The 18956-nt window shown below is 38.7% G+C and overlaps 1 protein-coding gene and 1 pseudogene across 1 annotated transcript; one reads left to right on the top strand and one right to left on the bottom strand.

The window, feature by feature from the left end:
- Positions 1 to 6188: 6188 nt before the first annotated feature.
- LOC103740384 (olfactory receptor 8B3-like) lies at positions 6189 to 7121 on the bottom strand. The gene has a single exon (XM_029567293.1). The coding sequence runs from the start codon at positions 7119 to 7121 to the stop codon at positions 6189 to 6191; it is 933 nt and encodes a 310-aa protein (XP_029423153.1).
- Positions 7122 to 12492: 5371 nt separating this feature from the next.
- Positions 12493 to 18956, top strand: part of LOC103740383 — a 14121-nt pseudogene continuing 7657 nt past the window's right edge.

Below are 18956 nucleotides of genomic sequence, written 5' to 3'. Positions count from 1 at the left end.
GGAAAGAAGAAGATCATGAAAGGTAGGGCCATTGGAGAAGGGTATTATTAAGGGAGAAAGGAGGGAATTGGGAGCACCTTAACTGGGAAAACCATATGGAATGGTGAGACAATGTGAGAGAAAAACAGTGCCTAGCTAGTTTTGAAAACCAGAGGGAACCATATTACTCCTACACCCTACTGACAAATTACACATAGCAGATCAAGAAATATATGTCTAGGTAAGGTTTATCTGAGAACAACTGGTCTTTGCCCAAGATTTATCTACATGACACACAGTAATTAAAAATACCAGACTGGTGGAACTAACCTTCTTGGGTGTTTAACAGACATACTTTGAGGCCTATAATAATTTGGTCAGAGGGACATAAAGGGCATTTTTTGCTTCTAGCCCTCCTAGGTCGACTAGTTCCAGGGGACTATGAGCATCTCTCAAAATGTCCTATAATGGTGGTAGGTCACCTGTCCTCTTGATCAAGGAGGCCGAGGAGACCCCACCAGATGGACTTGAACCTCTGTGCATTCTATAAACAAGAGGTTCAACACAGAGGAATAATTTCTTCCATGCTTACAAGTGAAGCCAACCATGGTCGAGCAGCACCTTTGACTTATCTTCATATAGGCGGAAGGAACTGGTAAAAGAAAGGGGCCAGAGGCTCCTCCCAAGCCCATGTGACCCCTGAGGAACAGATCCTCAAAACAACCTTAAGAGTAAAAATAAATCGTTTTATCTGGACCAACTGTATGGCCTTAAACACACAAAAGGAAAGTATAACCAAAGATTAAAGTGGCCAATATAATTTCATAAGAGTCCATATGTATAGCTAAAGGCTACATAACAAGAAACAATGCCAGACAGGCAATGCCTTCTTTTGAGTTGTTGGCCAGGGTGGCCAAAGGGATTCCCAGATAGTAACGCAGCATAGAACTGGGAAAATGAACAGCAGACCCCAATCTTATCTAAAGGAATATAGACAACTTATTACTGCTAGATGAGGAACAACTGACCCTCCTAAAACAATAGGCTCTAGATAGGCTGACTAGATTCACCTGAAGGACAAGTAGTGGGGAATGGCTGAGGGTGCTGACAACACAGCAGACAGTAGCAGGGATATCAGAGTATAAGGTCTCTAGTGGGGAAGGGAGGCTATGGGAAGGTGTTTTCTGGGAAGTGGGTATAAAAATAAATTTATTAATTAAAAAAAAATAATTCTTCAAAGCATAAAAATTTGTTCCTTAATAATTGGTGAATGTGAAAATCATTACCATTGAAATCTACCTGACTTTATATCTATGCCCAGATGCCAAGGAGCTTAGAATGTAACTGACTGTGACTAGTCTTAATCAGATATATAGAGATTAGAAATGCATCTGCATCTTAGTGTCAATTGTATTGAAAATGAATTTTTCTTTATGAAACTGTGTTTTAATAGTGAAATGGAGATCTTTTTAAAGTTAAAAACTCATTTAATTTTATGTCTTATAGGGTTTATACTGAGTACAATATTGTATAACTCTATTAATTGACCTGTAAACCTAAAATTTTACAGCCAGTTTTGAAGGAGATGCATCTTAGCTCTGGAAATTGTTATTGAATATGTCAATGCTGTTGTAATGAAACACTTCTTCTAATTGTGTGGTTATTAAATAAATAACTTTAAAAAAGAATTACACGTCACTAGAAAATACTAAAGAAACTTCGGGATGAAAGGATGAAAATGGCATACCAAAGAAATGGACTTAAAGAAGAGAATAAGCATGCATCCCCACTCTAATATCTGAAAATCAAACATCCAGCCAACATTGTCCATCTAAATAAAGCTCACTTTGTATTGATTAATAATCATTCAATGGGATATAGATTTTTTTAAATATGCACACTAAATACTGGCACAATTAAATTTATAAAACAGGAGTAATGGCTGTAATGGCACAGACTTACTTCAACACAAAACTCTACCCAAAACTTACATAACTCAGACAAAGGCTTAATAAAGAAATATCAAAGACAACTGATATTATAGTGTAAATCATTTAATAGATCTTTACAGAGTGTTCCATTCAAATATTGTAGAATGCACATTCTTTGACATGGCTCAAATAACAGTTTATAAAATAGACCATATTTCAGGACAGAAAGCAATTCTCAAAAATTACAAGTAAATTGAAATAATTTATTCTATTTGAATAGAAGCAACCCACTTCATATATCCATGTAGCAACACATAAAGGAGCGGAATAAATTTGAAATCACAAGCAAGAGAAACTACAGAAAATACACACATTCAAAGAGATTGAATTAAACTATTGAATGATAAATAAAAGAGATATTTAGGAAATCAGTAGGGGAAACTTAAATTGTCCTGGATGCAAATTAAATGAAGGTACAATGTAATAGAACCTCCAGGAAATGGTGGAAGTGTTTCAAGGAGTAAATCTATATCTATAAATGACAGCATTAAATATCTGTGGGCACTCAAAAATAGTAGCAAAGCTTAGAGAAAGTAAAACAAGTCAAATTCCAAATCATTACATATAAAGAAATAATGAAAACAAGGGCAGACATCAATGAAATGGTAATGACAAGAACAAAGTAAATAATCCAAAAATTCATAAAGAAGCAAATACATTGTTTCTGTGCATTACTACATTTCCCCTCATTCTTATTGCTGCTGCTCTTGTTCCTTTTCTTTATCGTCAGAAATGGTATTTGAAATGACTGACTGATTGTGGTCCTGAAAGGCATATGGGAATACTATGGGAAAACCAAATGATGTTTGAATTATTTGTCTCCAGTCATCTTTTGGTTTTAACTTTTATTACTGTAAATAACTTGAGCTTTTTAATCTATTCAGAGAGATATTTTGATCTTCACAATATTAAGTTCAAGGAAAGAAAAAAGGAGCCATAGAGGGAGGCTTTCACTCTTTGAAGTCTTTCTTCCTTATCAGCATCTCAATATATGTTTGCTATCTATCTCCCAACTCTATTGTCATCACTTACTTGGATCACACAAATGTAACCTTTCTTCATTTCTCAATATAAGAATCTTCATTACTCAAAACCTTAGCGAGAGTCTTCATAAATTACACAGGTTGATGTTGAACTTGTGGTCTTCCTGAGTGTTCCATAAGGCATAGCTACATATAAATTTTATAAGTCGGTATCTCCCTGTAGCCTGGAGCTCACTCTGTAGATGATGCTGGTCTCAATCTCACAGAATTTTCCTGCCCCTACCTTCCAAATGCTGGGACTAAAGGCACAAGCCACCATGCCTGGCTCAACATACACTTTTTTAATGGTTAATTCATCTATGAATCTCTTATCTGTCTTTTGTTGAATCCTTGGCTTTTCATTATAGCTGCAGTATCTAAGTGAAGCCCTATTTTCTCTATTCTGCTTCTATGAGAAAAAAGAGAAAGTGAAAAGTTCATAATGAGGTCCTAGAATGTTATTTGTCCTGCCTGGACATGTCCTCTGGACACATCACTGCAACAAAAACTAGGATAGTTTAATATGGAGGAAAAGGTAAAAAGTGCCATCTCTGCCTGCCATCATACCTGTATGAATCACTTATATTGGTATCATATACCACTTTGGTGCTAAATACCACTAATGATATTAAATTAAATACTTAACATAAAAACTTACTGCTGACACTGGGAATGAGAAACAACCTTTGCCAGTAAGTATTTCTGTAAGATGCTGACATATGATTTTATATATTGTATAATACAGTTTAAAAGCAATATATTCCTACATTCTAAAATGGGCAATAGAGTTTTGAAATACAAAATATGAAAGATAATTTAGGGGCATTTACCTTATTTGAGAATTTTGTTTTTATTTCTGTTCCACAGTATTTTTTATAACATGGTTTTACTCACTTTGTAAAGTATGTAAAACAGCAAAATAAAACTATGAAAACCATAATAGATATTGGATGAAAATACTGAATCCTGGTTTGAGTTCAAGTACTTATTATTTTTTATTTCAAGCAGGCCATGAAGCCTGTGGGCAGGAGACCCATAATCTATCAAATGCCAACTAAAATTCCCTTTCCCACTCTTGCAATTCTTCCCAGAGTAGTACAGAGACCACCAAATGGAACAATGCAGAATAAATTGTACAACATGTGTCAAGAGCAATGCCACCCCTACACATTTTGCTACATGTATATATGATGTAGGCTGATTCCTCCTACGGCACAGAGAAACTTTAAATTATAAATACTATTCTATCATCTTCCAATACTCTGTGAAAGACAGGGTCTCTACATAAGAATATAAAAATCTCACCATAGTTATTTCAGTTTTTCATGTTTCAGATGAATATTTTGAGATGACTCCTGACTCTAAACTACTTTACCTACTCACCTTGATTCAGAGTAGAGTCAAAGAAGCAGTTCAAGAGTTACAGGAAAATATTGTGCTAGTGTTCATTGTGCTAACACAATTAATGTTATAAATAATTTATTCATTTTGCAACTTAAAAAACCATTTTGGAATAGCCTACAAATGCAAACCAATTGAAATGGTTTATTTATCTCCAGGTTTTCCTTTCAGTTAAAATTTACTATCAAATAACTTGAGGTTTTATCTGTTGAGATCTTTGGATTCTCACAATACAGCTAAAAAGTTCCAGAAAGGAAAAATTAAAAGAGCCTTAGAGAGAGGCTTTCAGGATCCTGTTCCTTGCTGCCTGAAATTATTCTGCTAACATCTCAATGACCACTTGCTGTTTATCTCCTGACTCTGCTGTCCTCAATGTATTAGACCCCCTACAAATGTAGCCTATCTTCATTTTCCATATAGAAATCTTCATTACTCACTACTCTATTAACATAAGGTCATTCTGGGTTTTAAAGAGTATGTGAGAAATTAGGATGAATCATTGAAATGCTTTACAGAAAAATTAAGATTCAGATAGTAATGTGATTTTCAAAACTCCTTTACAGAGAGGAGCTCTTCTTTATTCTCTATGTTTCTATATAGATCATGGACTAATGCCTGTTGTTGGTGCCCTTTCTGTCTCAGTTCCTCTTTTCTTGAATTGTTACAATCTAAAAATGTCCAAATCATGTTCTTTTTAATTTTATGGATAATTCAATTCTCTATTGCAAAGAGATCAATCTGTTATAACACAAAGAAAAATACAAAATAAAATAAAATAATAGTTATTGAAAGACATATATTTATCACCTAGAGACAAACCATAATCAAATTTCAAAGCTGAAATATTTCCTCAGGCTCATTTTTCTTGAAGTCATAATGAGAAAACAAGCCTACAGCATATAAACTGGAACTGTCATATATTTGAAACTTGAAACAAAAGGGAAATTCTACAGTTTTCATTATACCACTCGTTATCATAGGCCATTGATGTCAGAACATAGCATTCAGAAACCACAACAAACAATGATTACCATTGTCATTAATGTATCTGAGCATAAGTATTCTGTACATACAGTAAGCATGTTAGCAATGTAATTTCTTCTATGCTTGCACATAATGTGAAGTACTTCCTAACAGAAGCATGCAATGCACTGCAAATAGTTGAAAAAAGAACATATGTGATAGTCTTTAAAAAGTCTTGCATATCTGTGACATTGGAAATAGCATGAATTATGTTACTCACCAATCAAGGATACACAGAAGAGAGACAGATGTTCTGAATTACACTTTGAAAAAGACATATGACCAATTGAAAATAAGAAACCACACACAAAGGAAATGTCACCATAGTGTTACTTTACTAGACTATGTTTTAGAACTATTTTTCATTTTTATGAAAAAAGTGTACTTTTTTAATAAAACGGGGCAAAGACTGAAGTATTTTTCTTAGCATTATTCTTAAATAGGACACATGCCACAATGCATATAAAATTGTGGAAATGATAAAGAAAGAAGATATATTCCACAAATATGAACAAATACAAAAGGACTCAAATTTCCTTCACATGATAGAAAAAAAAGAGGTTATACTTCATTATCACATCAGCATACCCTGTTGCATATTAAATTTCCACAACCGCCAGTAATTTCTGCCAGTTAAATAAATTGAAAAAGCAATTTGAAATGAAGAAACATATTATCTAAGGAATAAATACAAAAAGCCTGGGACTCAAATATTCAACTTAAATAAAAATAGATCTGTGTCCAATAAAGACAAGGACTCACTTATAGCCATTTAAAACTTGCAGCTGGTTAAGGTTTTTCTCAGGGCAAATTTAACATCTTTATTTCTCAAGCTATAGATTAATGGATTCATCATGGGAACCACATTGGTATAAAAGATAGAGGAGATCTTTCCCTCATCTGTAGACCCAGCTGAGGGAGGTTTGAAATACATAAATGCACCTGAACCAAAGAACAAAGAAACAACAATTATATGTGAGCTGCAGGTGCTGAAAGCTTTGGCCCTGCCCTCTGTGGAACGAATGCGGAGGATACTGGAGATGATGAAAAAGTAAGAGATAAAGATGGTGGGTGTGGGCACAATGATGTTGATGATCACCACAACATAAGCTACAAGCTCATTGACATAGGTGCTGGTGCAGGAGAGCTGCAACAAAGGGAGGATGTCACAGAAATAGTGGTTGATGATGTTTCGATCACAGAAGGTCAGTCTCAGCATGCATCCAGTGTGAGCCATGGCATCAGAAAATGCCATCAAGTATGAACCAAACATAAGACTTAAACAGACCTTAGGGGACATGGCAATGTTATACAAGAGTGGATTGCAGATGGCCACATAGCGATCATAGGCCATTGATGTCAGAACATAGCATTCAGAAACCACAAAAAAACAAAAGAAATAGAGCTGAGTCATACATCCTGTGTAAGAAATGACATTCTTCCTTAACAAGAAGCTCATCAGCATTTTGGGTGTAAAGACAGAAGAATAACAGAGGTCTATAAAAGACAAGTTAAGTAGAAAAAAGTACATGGGGATATGAAGGTGTGAGTTCAGCAAAACTAGAATCATCAAACCCAAATTTCCCAGTGCTGTGACCATATACATTGTTAGAAACACACAGAACAAAAGTACTTGGAGATCATGCTTGTCTGCTAATCCTACAAGAATGAATTCAGTCACCAAAGAGATATTTGTAGGGGCCATTCTTTTCTAAAACTGTCTTTAGTTATATGAACAATCTACATTAGAGGATGATCCACTCTTCCAATCATGGTTTCTTCCCCACCTGTGAAGTGTGTGCAGGGAATGTTTCTTTCCAATATCTTCTGAACACAGCAGGTGTAGTAACACACAACTTATCTTACATATAGATATCAACGGGGCCAAATTTCAGTGTGTTTTTCTGTATTAAAAAAATAGAGGTAAAGGAGAAGAATTCAGTAGAAATGATTCAACTTTCTCTAATCGCATTACGTACTTCATTAGAGTCCTCACACCAATAAAATTTGGAGCAGGTGCCTTTGCAACCTGGTACAGGATGATATTGCAGATTCATCCCTGCTGTAGTGTAAATGAAAAATATTTGTCTAATGCAAAACTAAACAAACAAGAGTGAGTCCTGGAGATGGAGAGAATTTACTGACCATTGTCAAAGAAAGCATCATGAATCTGCAAGAATCAAGTCCTGACCTTGAAGAAGAAACCATAGTGGAGATGTTGCAATTCCTGTGGCCACCGATGCCTCTAATACTCTGCTCTCTGAACACTTTCTTCCACCAGTTTCACTTGAGTCTCCAGATTGCACACTATAGGGAATAACAAGTGTTGCTAAATAAAGACCATTGTGTATTTTAAAGTGGGTTACTATGCATGGAATTCAGAAAATCACCATTTTCAGTCCAAACCTTGAAGTTTCCTTGTTTGGCTATTTATCATTCTTTTTCTAGTAGAATAATTTCAGATTCCAATATTATGGAGTCTTTAATTCTAAGATGTGGTCAGCATTTACTGTGTGAATTTCCAAAAATATATTTCTTATTGTAAAATATGATTTGTGATTTAATACCCTTGTTTTTTCTAGAAGTAGAGAAAATGAATTTTATTAACATCACTCCATTGCCATTGGATAAAGCACAAAGGATTTAGTGAGAGCTTAGTTGCACAATTACTTTGCTCGTAAACAGGGTAGAAGTACACTTAGTCTCTTCCCCAGACAATGGTAATCAGATAGAAGGAACTGAGGGAATCGTAGTTACACACTGGATCATCATCTTTATAGTTCCTGAGGGACTCAAAATTTTATGCAATTTTTTCTTTCACTCTTTGGGCATATATTCCTCAGTGGAGACAGAAAGATAAACTTCCACTGTTGCTAGGAAACAATAGTCCTAGTAAACTTTGTGATACTAGGGTAAAATGAAATCATAAAGTGGTTTTGATTTGCATTTACTTAATTTCTAAGATGTGTTGAACACATCTTGGGGTGTTTCTTAGTCATTTTTATTTTCTTTTGAGAGTTCTTTGTTTAGAGCCATAGCCCATCCTTTAATCTTGTCATTTGTTTTCTTGATTCTTTGTTTTTTGAGCTCTTTGTATATTCTGGATATTAATCTTCTGTCAGATGTGTAGTTATTGATGATTTTTTCCTACTCTGTGGGCTTCCTCTTCACTTGATTAGTTATTTCCTTTGCTATACAGAAACTTTTTTATTTTAATGAGGTCCCACTTGTTGATTGTTGACTTTAATTTCTGAGAAACTGATGTCTGATTTAGAAAGTCACTTACTGCCTATGATTTTCTCTAACAGTTTCAGAATTTCAGGATTCACATTAAGGGCTTTGATACTTTTGGAGGTGAATTTATGCAAGGTGAAGGTATAGGTCTAATTTAATTTTTCTACATCTAGTTTTGCCAGCACCATTTGTTGAGAATGCTGTCTTTCCTCTGGTGCATATTTTTGGCACCTTTGCCAAATATCCTGTGGCTGAAGTTGCACGCACTCCTGTTTGAGTCTTCTATTTTGTTCCATTGATCTACATGGCTGTTTTTGAGCTAATGCCATGGTGCTTTTATGACAGTAGCTCAAGAATTTGGAAAAGAAAACACAAACCCAAACTCAACAGATGAGAAGAAATAATATTAGAGCACAAATCAATGAATAAGTGTCTGTGAGATGCCAGCCTTAGTGATATATCTACAATGGAACCTCTACACTGAACACTCGTTGTATAAACATGTTCCCCTGAGACAGTCACTCCTCCCACCCCATCAATCATGAGGGGGAGGGTCTAAGGACAGACGCTGAGGGTGCTGGGAAGCACTAAGGACTTTGGGAAGTGCTAAGGACACTGGGAATAAAGGGAAGAGTTGCCAACTTAGTGAACTGGGTGCAAGGACAGCTGGTGGGCCACTGACGGGTGGAGGTCTCAAAGTTTAGCCAAGACGTAAAAACAGGGCCCATGAGTGACCATGCCTTGGTAAGTAACCCCTTTTTCCGGAAGTTATACTATAGACCAAGACCTAAATAAAATGTGTCATGTCTATTTTGTTAGTCTGCTTTAGGACCTCATGGCCCTGGGATCCCAGAAAGCATGTACAGGTCTCCTGGGGGAATCGGGGTTGCAAGGGGGTGGGGGGGTGGGAGGGGATTTGATACAACAAATTGACATAGTACAGCTGGATACTTGACAAACTGCAGGACTTCAAGAAAAGCAATGGGGAAGTCTCTGATAGAGAGAAGCTGGTGGGAGACCCAGGGCAGGTCTCCAAATTCAGAGGGGTGGAGATGGGCATGGTGAGGTGTCCAGTGCAGTAACATGACCTATCCCAGAGAAGCTGGTGGCAGCCCAGGAGAAAATGTGGGCAACCCCTATAGACTTAACAGGGTTAGCAATGGTCACATGGGTTATGTGATGGATAGCAAAATTTGTAAAATGAGGCCACCTACACAGACAGGGACAAATTTAATGGAGAAAATCCATGGATGGCCGCAATCCTGTAAATGGTGCAAAATAGCTCCGTTTCTTGAGAGATAGGGGTCACAGCAATGTATGTATGAAAATTCTTTAAGGACTGTGGAAAGTCTAGATAAAATTTTACAAACCTTGGAAGCAAAAGTGGCATGGCCACTTCTTTGCATAGCAAAAGACTTGTCCAAGGAAAGGCAACAGATCCCACAGAGGCTTAAAAGCTGAGGAGTTACTGGCAAATTCAGTCTTAGCATGAGAGCTTACAAATAAATGGAATAAACCATTGAAGAGAGAAAGAAAGGCCAAATTAGACATGTGATATAAGACTCAGCAAAAAACCCAGGGAAAAGGATAGCTAGCAATGAGAAAAGAAACAACTTAGAAATAAAAGTAGCTAAAGCTGCCCCTCAGATTCAACCTTTGAAACAAAAAAGAAAATAGTTGTTTCAATATGTTGACAAAAGCTTAACAATAGCATAGACAGCAGAAAATACCCCACACTTGAACTGTTGGGACTAGGAAAGTCTTTTAAACAATAAAAGAGCCCCTCACCATGTGGCTCATGAGGATATGGGACATGGGAGTAAATAATATTAGTTTAAATCCTTCAGAAACATCACAGCTGAGTTACATAACCACACATCTATCCTTGTGATATAGGCTGTTTAACCTACACCAATACAGGGGGAGCATACCCTAATGGAATGGTTTGTGCAAAACATTAAAGATACTTGGTCATCACCAATGGAGACTCCCATGATTAACAGGTGCTGGAGGACCATAGAAGTGCGATAGGCATTGCTGAGAGAACTAGGTATGAGAAAAACAATATATGATGCTCAGTTTTCTGGGCCATATAGGACTGTGTTCACCAGAGCTATAAGAAAAACAATTCAAAAGAGACATTGAGAATGGTATGGAGCCTTAATGGTTTTGCTAAGTCGGGCCCTTAATGAGACATGATCTTTGTAAAGCAACAGATTTTGGCAGATCTAAGTGACTCAAACCAGCCTGTAAAACCTGTCTGTAAAATAATAAAACAACCTACAAGAGATATAAAAAAAGACAAGACAGAAAAAGAGGTCCATTTGGGTTATACAAAGACAATTGGGGCAAGGTTTATGTCAAGCCTAAGTTCCTAAAGAAAAAATTGAGCAAAAACCAAATTCTGTACTAAGGAGTTTCTGGAAGGCTTTAGAACCTGAGGGATAGTTCACAGAAGACAAACAAAGAATAAAAACTGTCCCAGAGGTCATTAAGGATCCCCAAAGATTTTAACAAGGAACATTTCTCTCTTGAGAAAGGTTATGCTAGGAGTGGAGTGGAGGCTTTTTTTTTTTTTTTTTTTGCACCAGGGTCTCCCTCAGCAGCCAGTTATAGTTAGTCGGCAGATGGTAAATATGGCTAAAGCCAGAAGCAAGATCCAGGGCCACCCTGACTCAGAGAATCAACAGGTGCAGCAGGGACAAGAGGGACCCTCTGCCTCCTTAGCCTGGTGCAAGGTCAGGCAACTGGAGCCAGCACCTGTGAATGTATCAAGGACAAGAAGATACAAAGATGCTCCATGTAAAAACCCCAGAATATGGAATGACTCCAAAGGAATAAGTAAAGATAGTTAAAAACTAACCAAGTTAATGCTTCTTGGTACCCAACAGTGATATATAGCAAAAACAACTAATACAAATAGATAAAATATTCCCACACTGTTAGACCTTGTCTATGTTTGATTTAAAATATGATGTTAAACTCTGAGTGTTTTACAGATGTGAAACCCATTTGAAAGTTATCAAGTACACCTGAAGAAACAAAGGCCAGCTTTAGGTGTAAGATTCTTGGGAGCTTTATGGTTGGCTGAGATACAAGTGATACCCACCAGGATAATTGAGTAAAGCCTACAACACCTAATCCTGTATAAAATTAAGAACAGAGGCTCCCCAAACTGCACAACTGCTGAGAAAAATTATAGTATCAGGAGTGGGTTGCCCCTTTTTGAGCTATTGGCCAAAGAATTCCTAGATTTCCTCAAATTAACCAAGGCTATTGCCACTAATGTCAGTGTACACCAGGAAAGGTCGGTAAGACCTTTCTGAAGTATTTCTGAAGACAGTAAATGATGTGAGCACAGAAGGAGAGATGAAACCAAGACTAAGATGAAACTCCATGTCACTGGATGGATGGCTTTCATAGTGCCAGAAGGTGCCATGCAGATGGTTAGGGAAGAAGGATCCCCTGTGACTCTGCTCAATGGTACCCCACATGCTGCACATTACTGACATGCCAAGCAATGCCTGGTGTTGCAATAATGGCTCAACTAACATATGCACAACCAACTATTGCTAATTGGCTAAGGCCAGCTTCTAGGGCAGGAACACACATCTGGTGCTGCAGACCAGGCCAATCCCCTGTGTCAGGGAAGGGTGTAGGGCCAGTGAGTAAGCCACTGAAAGTATTCTGTTCAATAAATATGGTACACATGCTGGGTTATCTTCTACACATTTGTATTTATGCCCATGTTTGTTTAGATGTGCCTACTTCTTGTCATTTGTCTTTATCATAGGGGAAGATATAACTGAGATTGATCAACAACAACATCTTGAAAACAGGTAATGGGGAGTGACAGGAGTTCAGTATCTCCCACAGTAAAAGAAAGATTGTCCTTCATCTTTGTCCTCCAAGGTACAGGGATTCTTGTGGAAGATTGGTGGAAAGATTGTGAGAGTCAGAGGAAGGGTAGAGTGTTGGGTAGGCATGTCCTTGGAGACAGTCACTCCTCTCCCTCAGTTATGAGAAGGTGTGTCTAAGGACAGATATTGAGGATGCTGGAAAGCACCAAGGACTTTGGGAAGCACAGAGGACACTGGGAAAAAAAGGGGAGAGTCGACATCTTGATGAACCAGGTGCACAGACAGCTGGCCATGGCTGGAGGATGGCAGTTCTCAAAAGTTCTCAAAGTTTAGCTGAGATGTAAAAATAGGGCCTATGTACGATCATGCCTTTGTAAGTAACCCTTTTCTGGATGTCATAAACTAGACAAAACCCAAATAAAATGCACTGTGTCCATTTTGTTAGTCTGCTTTAGGACCACATGGCCCTGGGATCCCAGAGAGCATGCAACAGCTACTATAACTTGTCACATGCAGACATTGTCTATGAATTGTTCCCTTCACTTTTTTATTCACTCTGAGATCCAAGTACATTAAATAATCCTGCCAACCTTTTACAACTGTCTTCTCACCTCAATAAATCTAATATAGAAATTTCCTCATAGACATACCCAGAGGTTTGCTTTCATGATGACTCTAATCTCAAGCTGATAATCAAGATAATAATCAAGATTAATCATAAAATACTATTCCTTGTCAACTTACCAAGCAAACTCTTAATTTTAAGCCACAACTTGTACTCTTGGAACCCATTGACTCACAGCCATCTAATAAAACAAAATGCATCCAGTCTAACTTCAAATGTTCCCAAAAACTTCATCAGTTCAAAACTGTAAGTTCAGAATCTCTTCTGAGACTCAGGCCCTCTCTAAATTATGGGCTGCTATGACATGAAAAATAAAGTTGCACATTTGCGACATAAAAATGACAGAGTAAACATTCCAATTCCAAATTAAGTAATAGGTACATAGTGATGAATGATCAACCTCAACAAGATTAATACCTAGCAGGGCAAACACAAGTTTGCATCTCTATGTCTATTCCAGCCATAAAGGTGCATTATCTGGAGGGCACACAGCCTCTCAATCAGCTCCACTCCATGCCAGCAACTTTCCTCAGCATATGGTGCCCAGACTGGTATCTCAAATATCCTGGGGTCTCAATTGTAACGTAGGCTTCGCCATCACAGCTCAATACAGTGAACTCTAGCAGGTACTCCAACTTGCCACACATTGCCTGGTCTCATCGAATCTCTGCAACTTTGACACAAACTCCAAAATCTACTTAGTCTTACAACAATCATGCCTACAGAACCAGTAAGACATGGACAATGCTGCCAAATTCTACTGCTAACTCAGAAGATAGTTTATCATCTTTGGACCATAATTTCCTCATTTCCTATGTGTCAACCCTGGGGAAACCCTTCCTAGCATTTGCTTTGGAATAAGGATAGTCCTCAATGGCATTCTCAGTTAAGGCTCTCTGATTTCAAATGGATTTATATTTTCACATGAAGGACTCTTGGATGGATGTGATATTACCCTCAGGGTACTTTTGCTGTGGTCCCAGTGGAGAACATCATGTTTATTTTATTTTTAATGTATATTTTGTATTGAATTTTTGTGCATTTCATATAATAGATCTCAATCAAATTTAGACCACCTTCCTAATCAGCACATCCCTGTACTCCTCCACCAGATTTCATGCATTTTGCACAATAGCTTAAGTCCTATCTGGTCAAAAATTCGTACCCAGATGTCTCTCGGTGCGAGTTCATGCACTGGAGTCTAATGAGCCTATCCAGAATCATACCCTTAAAGAATATCAACTCCCTCTCGCCCTACAGTAATCAGTTGCCATTATTTCCTTGGCTAAGATTTGTGGCCTGTTGCCAATTTTCCAAGTTCTATGATGTTTTTGTTTTGTTTTTTTTTTTTTTTGAGTTTACATGGGTCTTGTGCATGCTGTCACCATTGTTACAAGTTCACATGAGCAAGTTGTCAGAGGCCTGAAAGCCTGTTTCTTTATATTTATACACCAACCATGGTACTTATAATCTTTCGGCTCCCTCTCTGCAATGGTCCCTGACCCATGGGTTGGTGATGTTTAATATAGGAGTCCAGTCCAGGAACACACACTCCACAGTCTCATATTCTCTATACCTTGGCCAGTTTATGCCTTCTCTGTGCATTGCACTCTGTTTTATGAGAAAGCTTTGCTTGTGAGAGTTGAAGGCTGTACTGGTTATTCTCTATGCCCCCCCCTGCACCACTATGCTCCATGAGCCTTGGGAGTAGAGGTTCCATTGTAGATGTGTCAAATAAGGCTAAGCATCTCTCAGACATATATTCTCTGTGTGTGACCTGTTGTATAATTTTGTAATAGTCTCCATCTGTTGGAAAAAGAAACTTCTTTGGTGACTTGTGCACAGTATACTTGTCTGTAGCTATAAGGATCCATATTTAGCATATAGTAAGAAATTTCATTTATGCAGAGATATGACAGAGATAGCATCTTCTGGCTACATATACAGTGCCACCCACGAGTTCCCTCCCTTTGAGAGGGCTTCAAGTCCTACCAGATTGTTGCTGATAAACCCCCAAATAAAAGTGCCACTACTGCACTGGGTTAGTTTACTGTGTTAGTCTTTGTGGTTATTAGACTTTGTAGTTGGGGTTGATCCATTGAATGATTTTCTCCCTTAAAGTTTGAGTAGAGTTCTCAAGAACTTTGAGAACTAGTCATCAAGGAGGAGGCTTACAAGTCAGTTCCAGCTCCATTTCTCCAAGTCCTGCGTCTGAAGCATGTAGTGTCTTCAGTAATAGGGCCTTACCTTAAAGTTCTGAGAGGTAATCAATGGCCGTGGAAATAGGCTGTGTTATTTGGGGAGTCTCTTAGACTGGAAAGGGGGTTTCTCCTGTCTGGCATTGTTTCTTAATATATAGCCTTCAGGTATACACATGCACTCACATTCTGATATTACATGTGAATTTTAGGGTGGTTTTTACTTAATAAATTTTTCTCTTGTTTTTCATCCCACCTAAGCTTATTTATCTTTGTCTCTCCATGTCTAACCTCTCTCCTCCATCCCCAGTTAAAGTCCCTCCATTTTCCCTTTGATAGTACATGTCTCCTATTATCCTCATCTCTTGAGATTCTTCTTCTCCTTTTCCCCATGGTTACTTGTATGTCATTCTCTCCACCCTTTCCAGCAGAATACTTCCATATCTCCCATTTTGCCTATGGTATAATCTGTTTTATACTATCCCCTTCTCTTGCACTCTTTCTTCTCCATTAACTCTGTGATTCCTTTCCATTTTCCTGGCTCCTACTCTAAATTCAGGGTATATACTCACATGTAAAGGATTGATACTAAGATCTCCAAATGCTGAAGACCATATGTTACTTGTTTATTGGAACCTGTGTTACTTCACTTAGTATAACAGTTTCTACATCTTAAAATTCATTTGGAATCAAAAGACCCTGGATGAGGAAGCAATCTTGGGCAAAAAATGCAATGCTGAAGGGATTACCATACCAGGTCTCATATTATATTACAGACCAATAGTCATAAAACCAGCGTGGTATTGGCACAAATACAGACACATAGATTAATGAAACATAATAGAAGCCTGCCGGTGCCCTGAAAGGGGGAGTGAGGATTGAAAGAAAGAACAAGAGACAGAAAAGATGCTTGGGAGGGCTAACAGTGGTGACTGCAGCCCCAGTTTATTTCAGCTCCACCTTTTTATACAGAAGAACTCAATTAGTTTCAACAGCTGTTTTCCCCACCTGTATCTGAGGGTCAAGGAGCGGTCAGATACCTCAAAGGCTTCTTTGATCTTTTTGTTTACCACTATTGCCTCAAGGTCAGGTGTTGTGAGGCTCTCCATATAAACACATTCCTCCTGATTAGGCAGATTAGATACTGGTGTGCATAACACAAACTCAGTAAACAAGGTTGCCTCAGCTCAATGTACATAATGGACAAATAGCTCCCAACATCTCCCCCCTTCTTTTTTTATTTTTATAACCCCAGATTATGCTATATCTAGGACAGAAGGACCATGCCTGTCTTAGGTTGTCTTCTGCCAGAGCAAGGCCTTACCCATCATGGGCACGTAGCTTCCATCAGCTACGCCCTGTCTTAGGTTGACTTTCTCCCAGAAGATCTTACCCATCTTTGACTACCTGCCTCTGTTAGGGGAGGGAGAGGGAGCGCAATCTCATATCATGCACAGCTGCCTTGACTTGCCACAGGATTTAAGGTGGCTCTCAACCTTTTTAGAATATTTGCCGCTGCTTACAGGGTGGAAATGCTTGTGGAGAATTTTTTTTTCCTATTATCTCTTGGCAATAACACTTTGACATTGGTACAATACCCACTTTTTCCCACAAGCACACAGTCATCTACTTGTACACACCCGGACTTACTACTTTTAACAAAACAAATAGGCAACCCACTTCCCAATCCAAAATAATCATCAGGCGTTTTGAAGCAGGCTGAGCAATTAACCAAGAGTCATTCACAGTCACTACTATCTCTTTTTCCTCCCATATCGTGGGGTGCAATATTGTGGATCAGGAACATAAGTCCAGTACAACTCAGCCACGATCACTTGCAGGAACATCATCATCAGCCACGTTTGTTGCCTCATCATTCTTTTCTACTTTTTTCTTTGGTGCTCATCCGGCGAACCTCACCAGCCTTTCTGGCAGCCACCTGGCTTCATCAGCGTCCCGTGGAAAAACACAAACATGCCTTCTTCCCCAAATCAATACAGAGTCGGGGCCATTCCATTGTCCAGTTAAAGGATCCTTCCACCTGACTTGGGCATAGGTATCCTGTGACTGAGGGTGCCAAGTTCTATCTGCCACAGAGCGGTCATTTTTATCCAAATTCAAAAAGTTTAAAATGAAAAGAGTATTATGTAAAAGATTACTTGGTGTCTGGGGATATAACTCCCCATTTTTTATTTTTTGTAATTGTGTTTTTAAAGCACCATGAGCTCTTTCCACTATACCTTGTCCTTGTGGGTTATATGGTATCCCAGTTCTATGCTCAATGCCCAATTGCAAACAGAAACGTTGGAACCCCTGACTGGTATAGCCAGAGCCATTATCTATTTTTATAACGTTAGGGATCCCAGCTGTGGAAAAGCAAGTCAAGCAATGAGTTATAACATTTTTTTTGTGGCTTTCCCTGTTTGCACAGTAGCCATAATAAAGCCAGAAAATGTATCTATTGTAACATGTACATACCTTTGCCTGCCAAAATCTGATAAATCACCTTTCTTTCTAAAAGGCCTAATAGCAGCTTGACAGGCTCCATTAGCATTCTCAAACACAAGCTGTTTCACTAAATGTAAACCTGCTTCACTATCCCCCAGCAAGCGACCAGCAGTTTGCAGTAGTCAAGCCACGAAATCCTGATATGGCTCATCCAGACCTTGCCTGATCTTAGACGAATCCTGTCTGCCTACCACTAGATGGCAGTTTATACCAGGCTCTTCAGGCTGCAGCACTGATCTGCACATAGGTCGCAACATCGTACTGCAACTGCTGAGCAGTATCCCTATATTGTCCTTCACCAGCTAACATATCAAAATCTCTGGGAATATTCTGTGCTCTATTGGTATTTGCTGTCATCTGGCACTGATCCTCATACTCAGATTTCCACAACAGATAATCTCCCCCTGAAAGGCAAGCAAGTGCCATCTGTTTCCAATCTCCAGGAGGAAGCGCGTCCATGGACAGAGATTCTAACAAAGCCTGGGTAAAAGGGGCAGTGGGACCATACTGAGCACAAGCAGTCTTTAAGCTTCTTAAAAGGCACAGGTGCATGAGACCGCACCCTGTTGCCCTGCTGATCAACTTGCTCAGAAACTGGGAAGACCTGAAATCCATGCACTGACTCTCCTCTCTCTACTGCAGCCCCAACGGCCTGTTGTAGTGGAGATTGCATGGTTCTAAGTGGGTACCAGATTCCTGCCGAAGGGTCCTGAGCCATGGCAATCAATGGAGGCGCCACAGCCTTCAGTGGCCTCAGAGGAGGAGGCTCTAATCCTACCATGATAGAGGGTGTTGGGGTGGTCCTAATTCTTTTCTCTTTGTTAACATTTCCTTCTTCACAGCATCTAACTCTGTCCTTAATTGCTTAATTTCCCAGTGATCAGGCAAAGCAATTAAAGGTGGACACTTCTCCTGATCATACTCAACCGTCTCCTCTCCTAGGGCAGACTCATCCTCAGGGTCAAGAGATCCCTCTTCTAGCCCCAGACGGGGGTCCTCATAAAAGGGTGGCAAGGCTAATGGAGCTGGCTCTGGTGGAGCAGAAGGTTTGGTTTCACTTTTATCCCAGCCATGGCTTATCAGATTCTCCTCTTTAGTCTCAGCCTTTGCTCCTC

Source organism: Nannospalax galili, unplaced genomic scaffold (assembly GCF_000622305.1).
Source record: "Nannospalax galili isolate Female #2095 unplaced genomic scaffold, S.galili_v1.0 scaffold881, whole genome shotgun sequence".
NCBI classification, from domain to species: domain Eukaryota; kingdom Metazoa; phylum Chordata; class Mammalia; order Rodentia; family Spalacidae; genus Nannospalax; species Nannospalax galili.
Note: the sequence above shows the minus strand (reverse complement) of the source record. Positions and strands in the feature narration are given on the sequence as shown.

Coding starts and splice junctions, on each gene's coding strand:
- LOC103740384 (XM_029567293.1), bottom strand. CDS start 7,121: ATGGCCCCTACAAATATCTCTTTGGTGACTGAATTCATTCTTGTAGGA.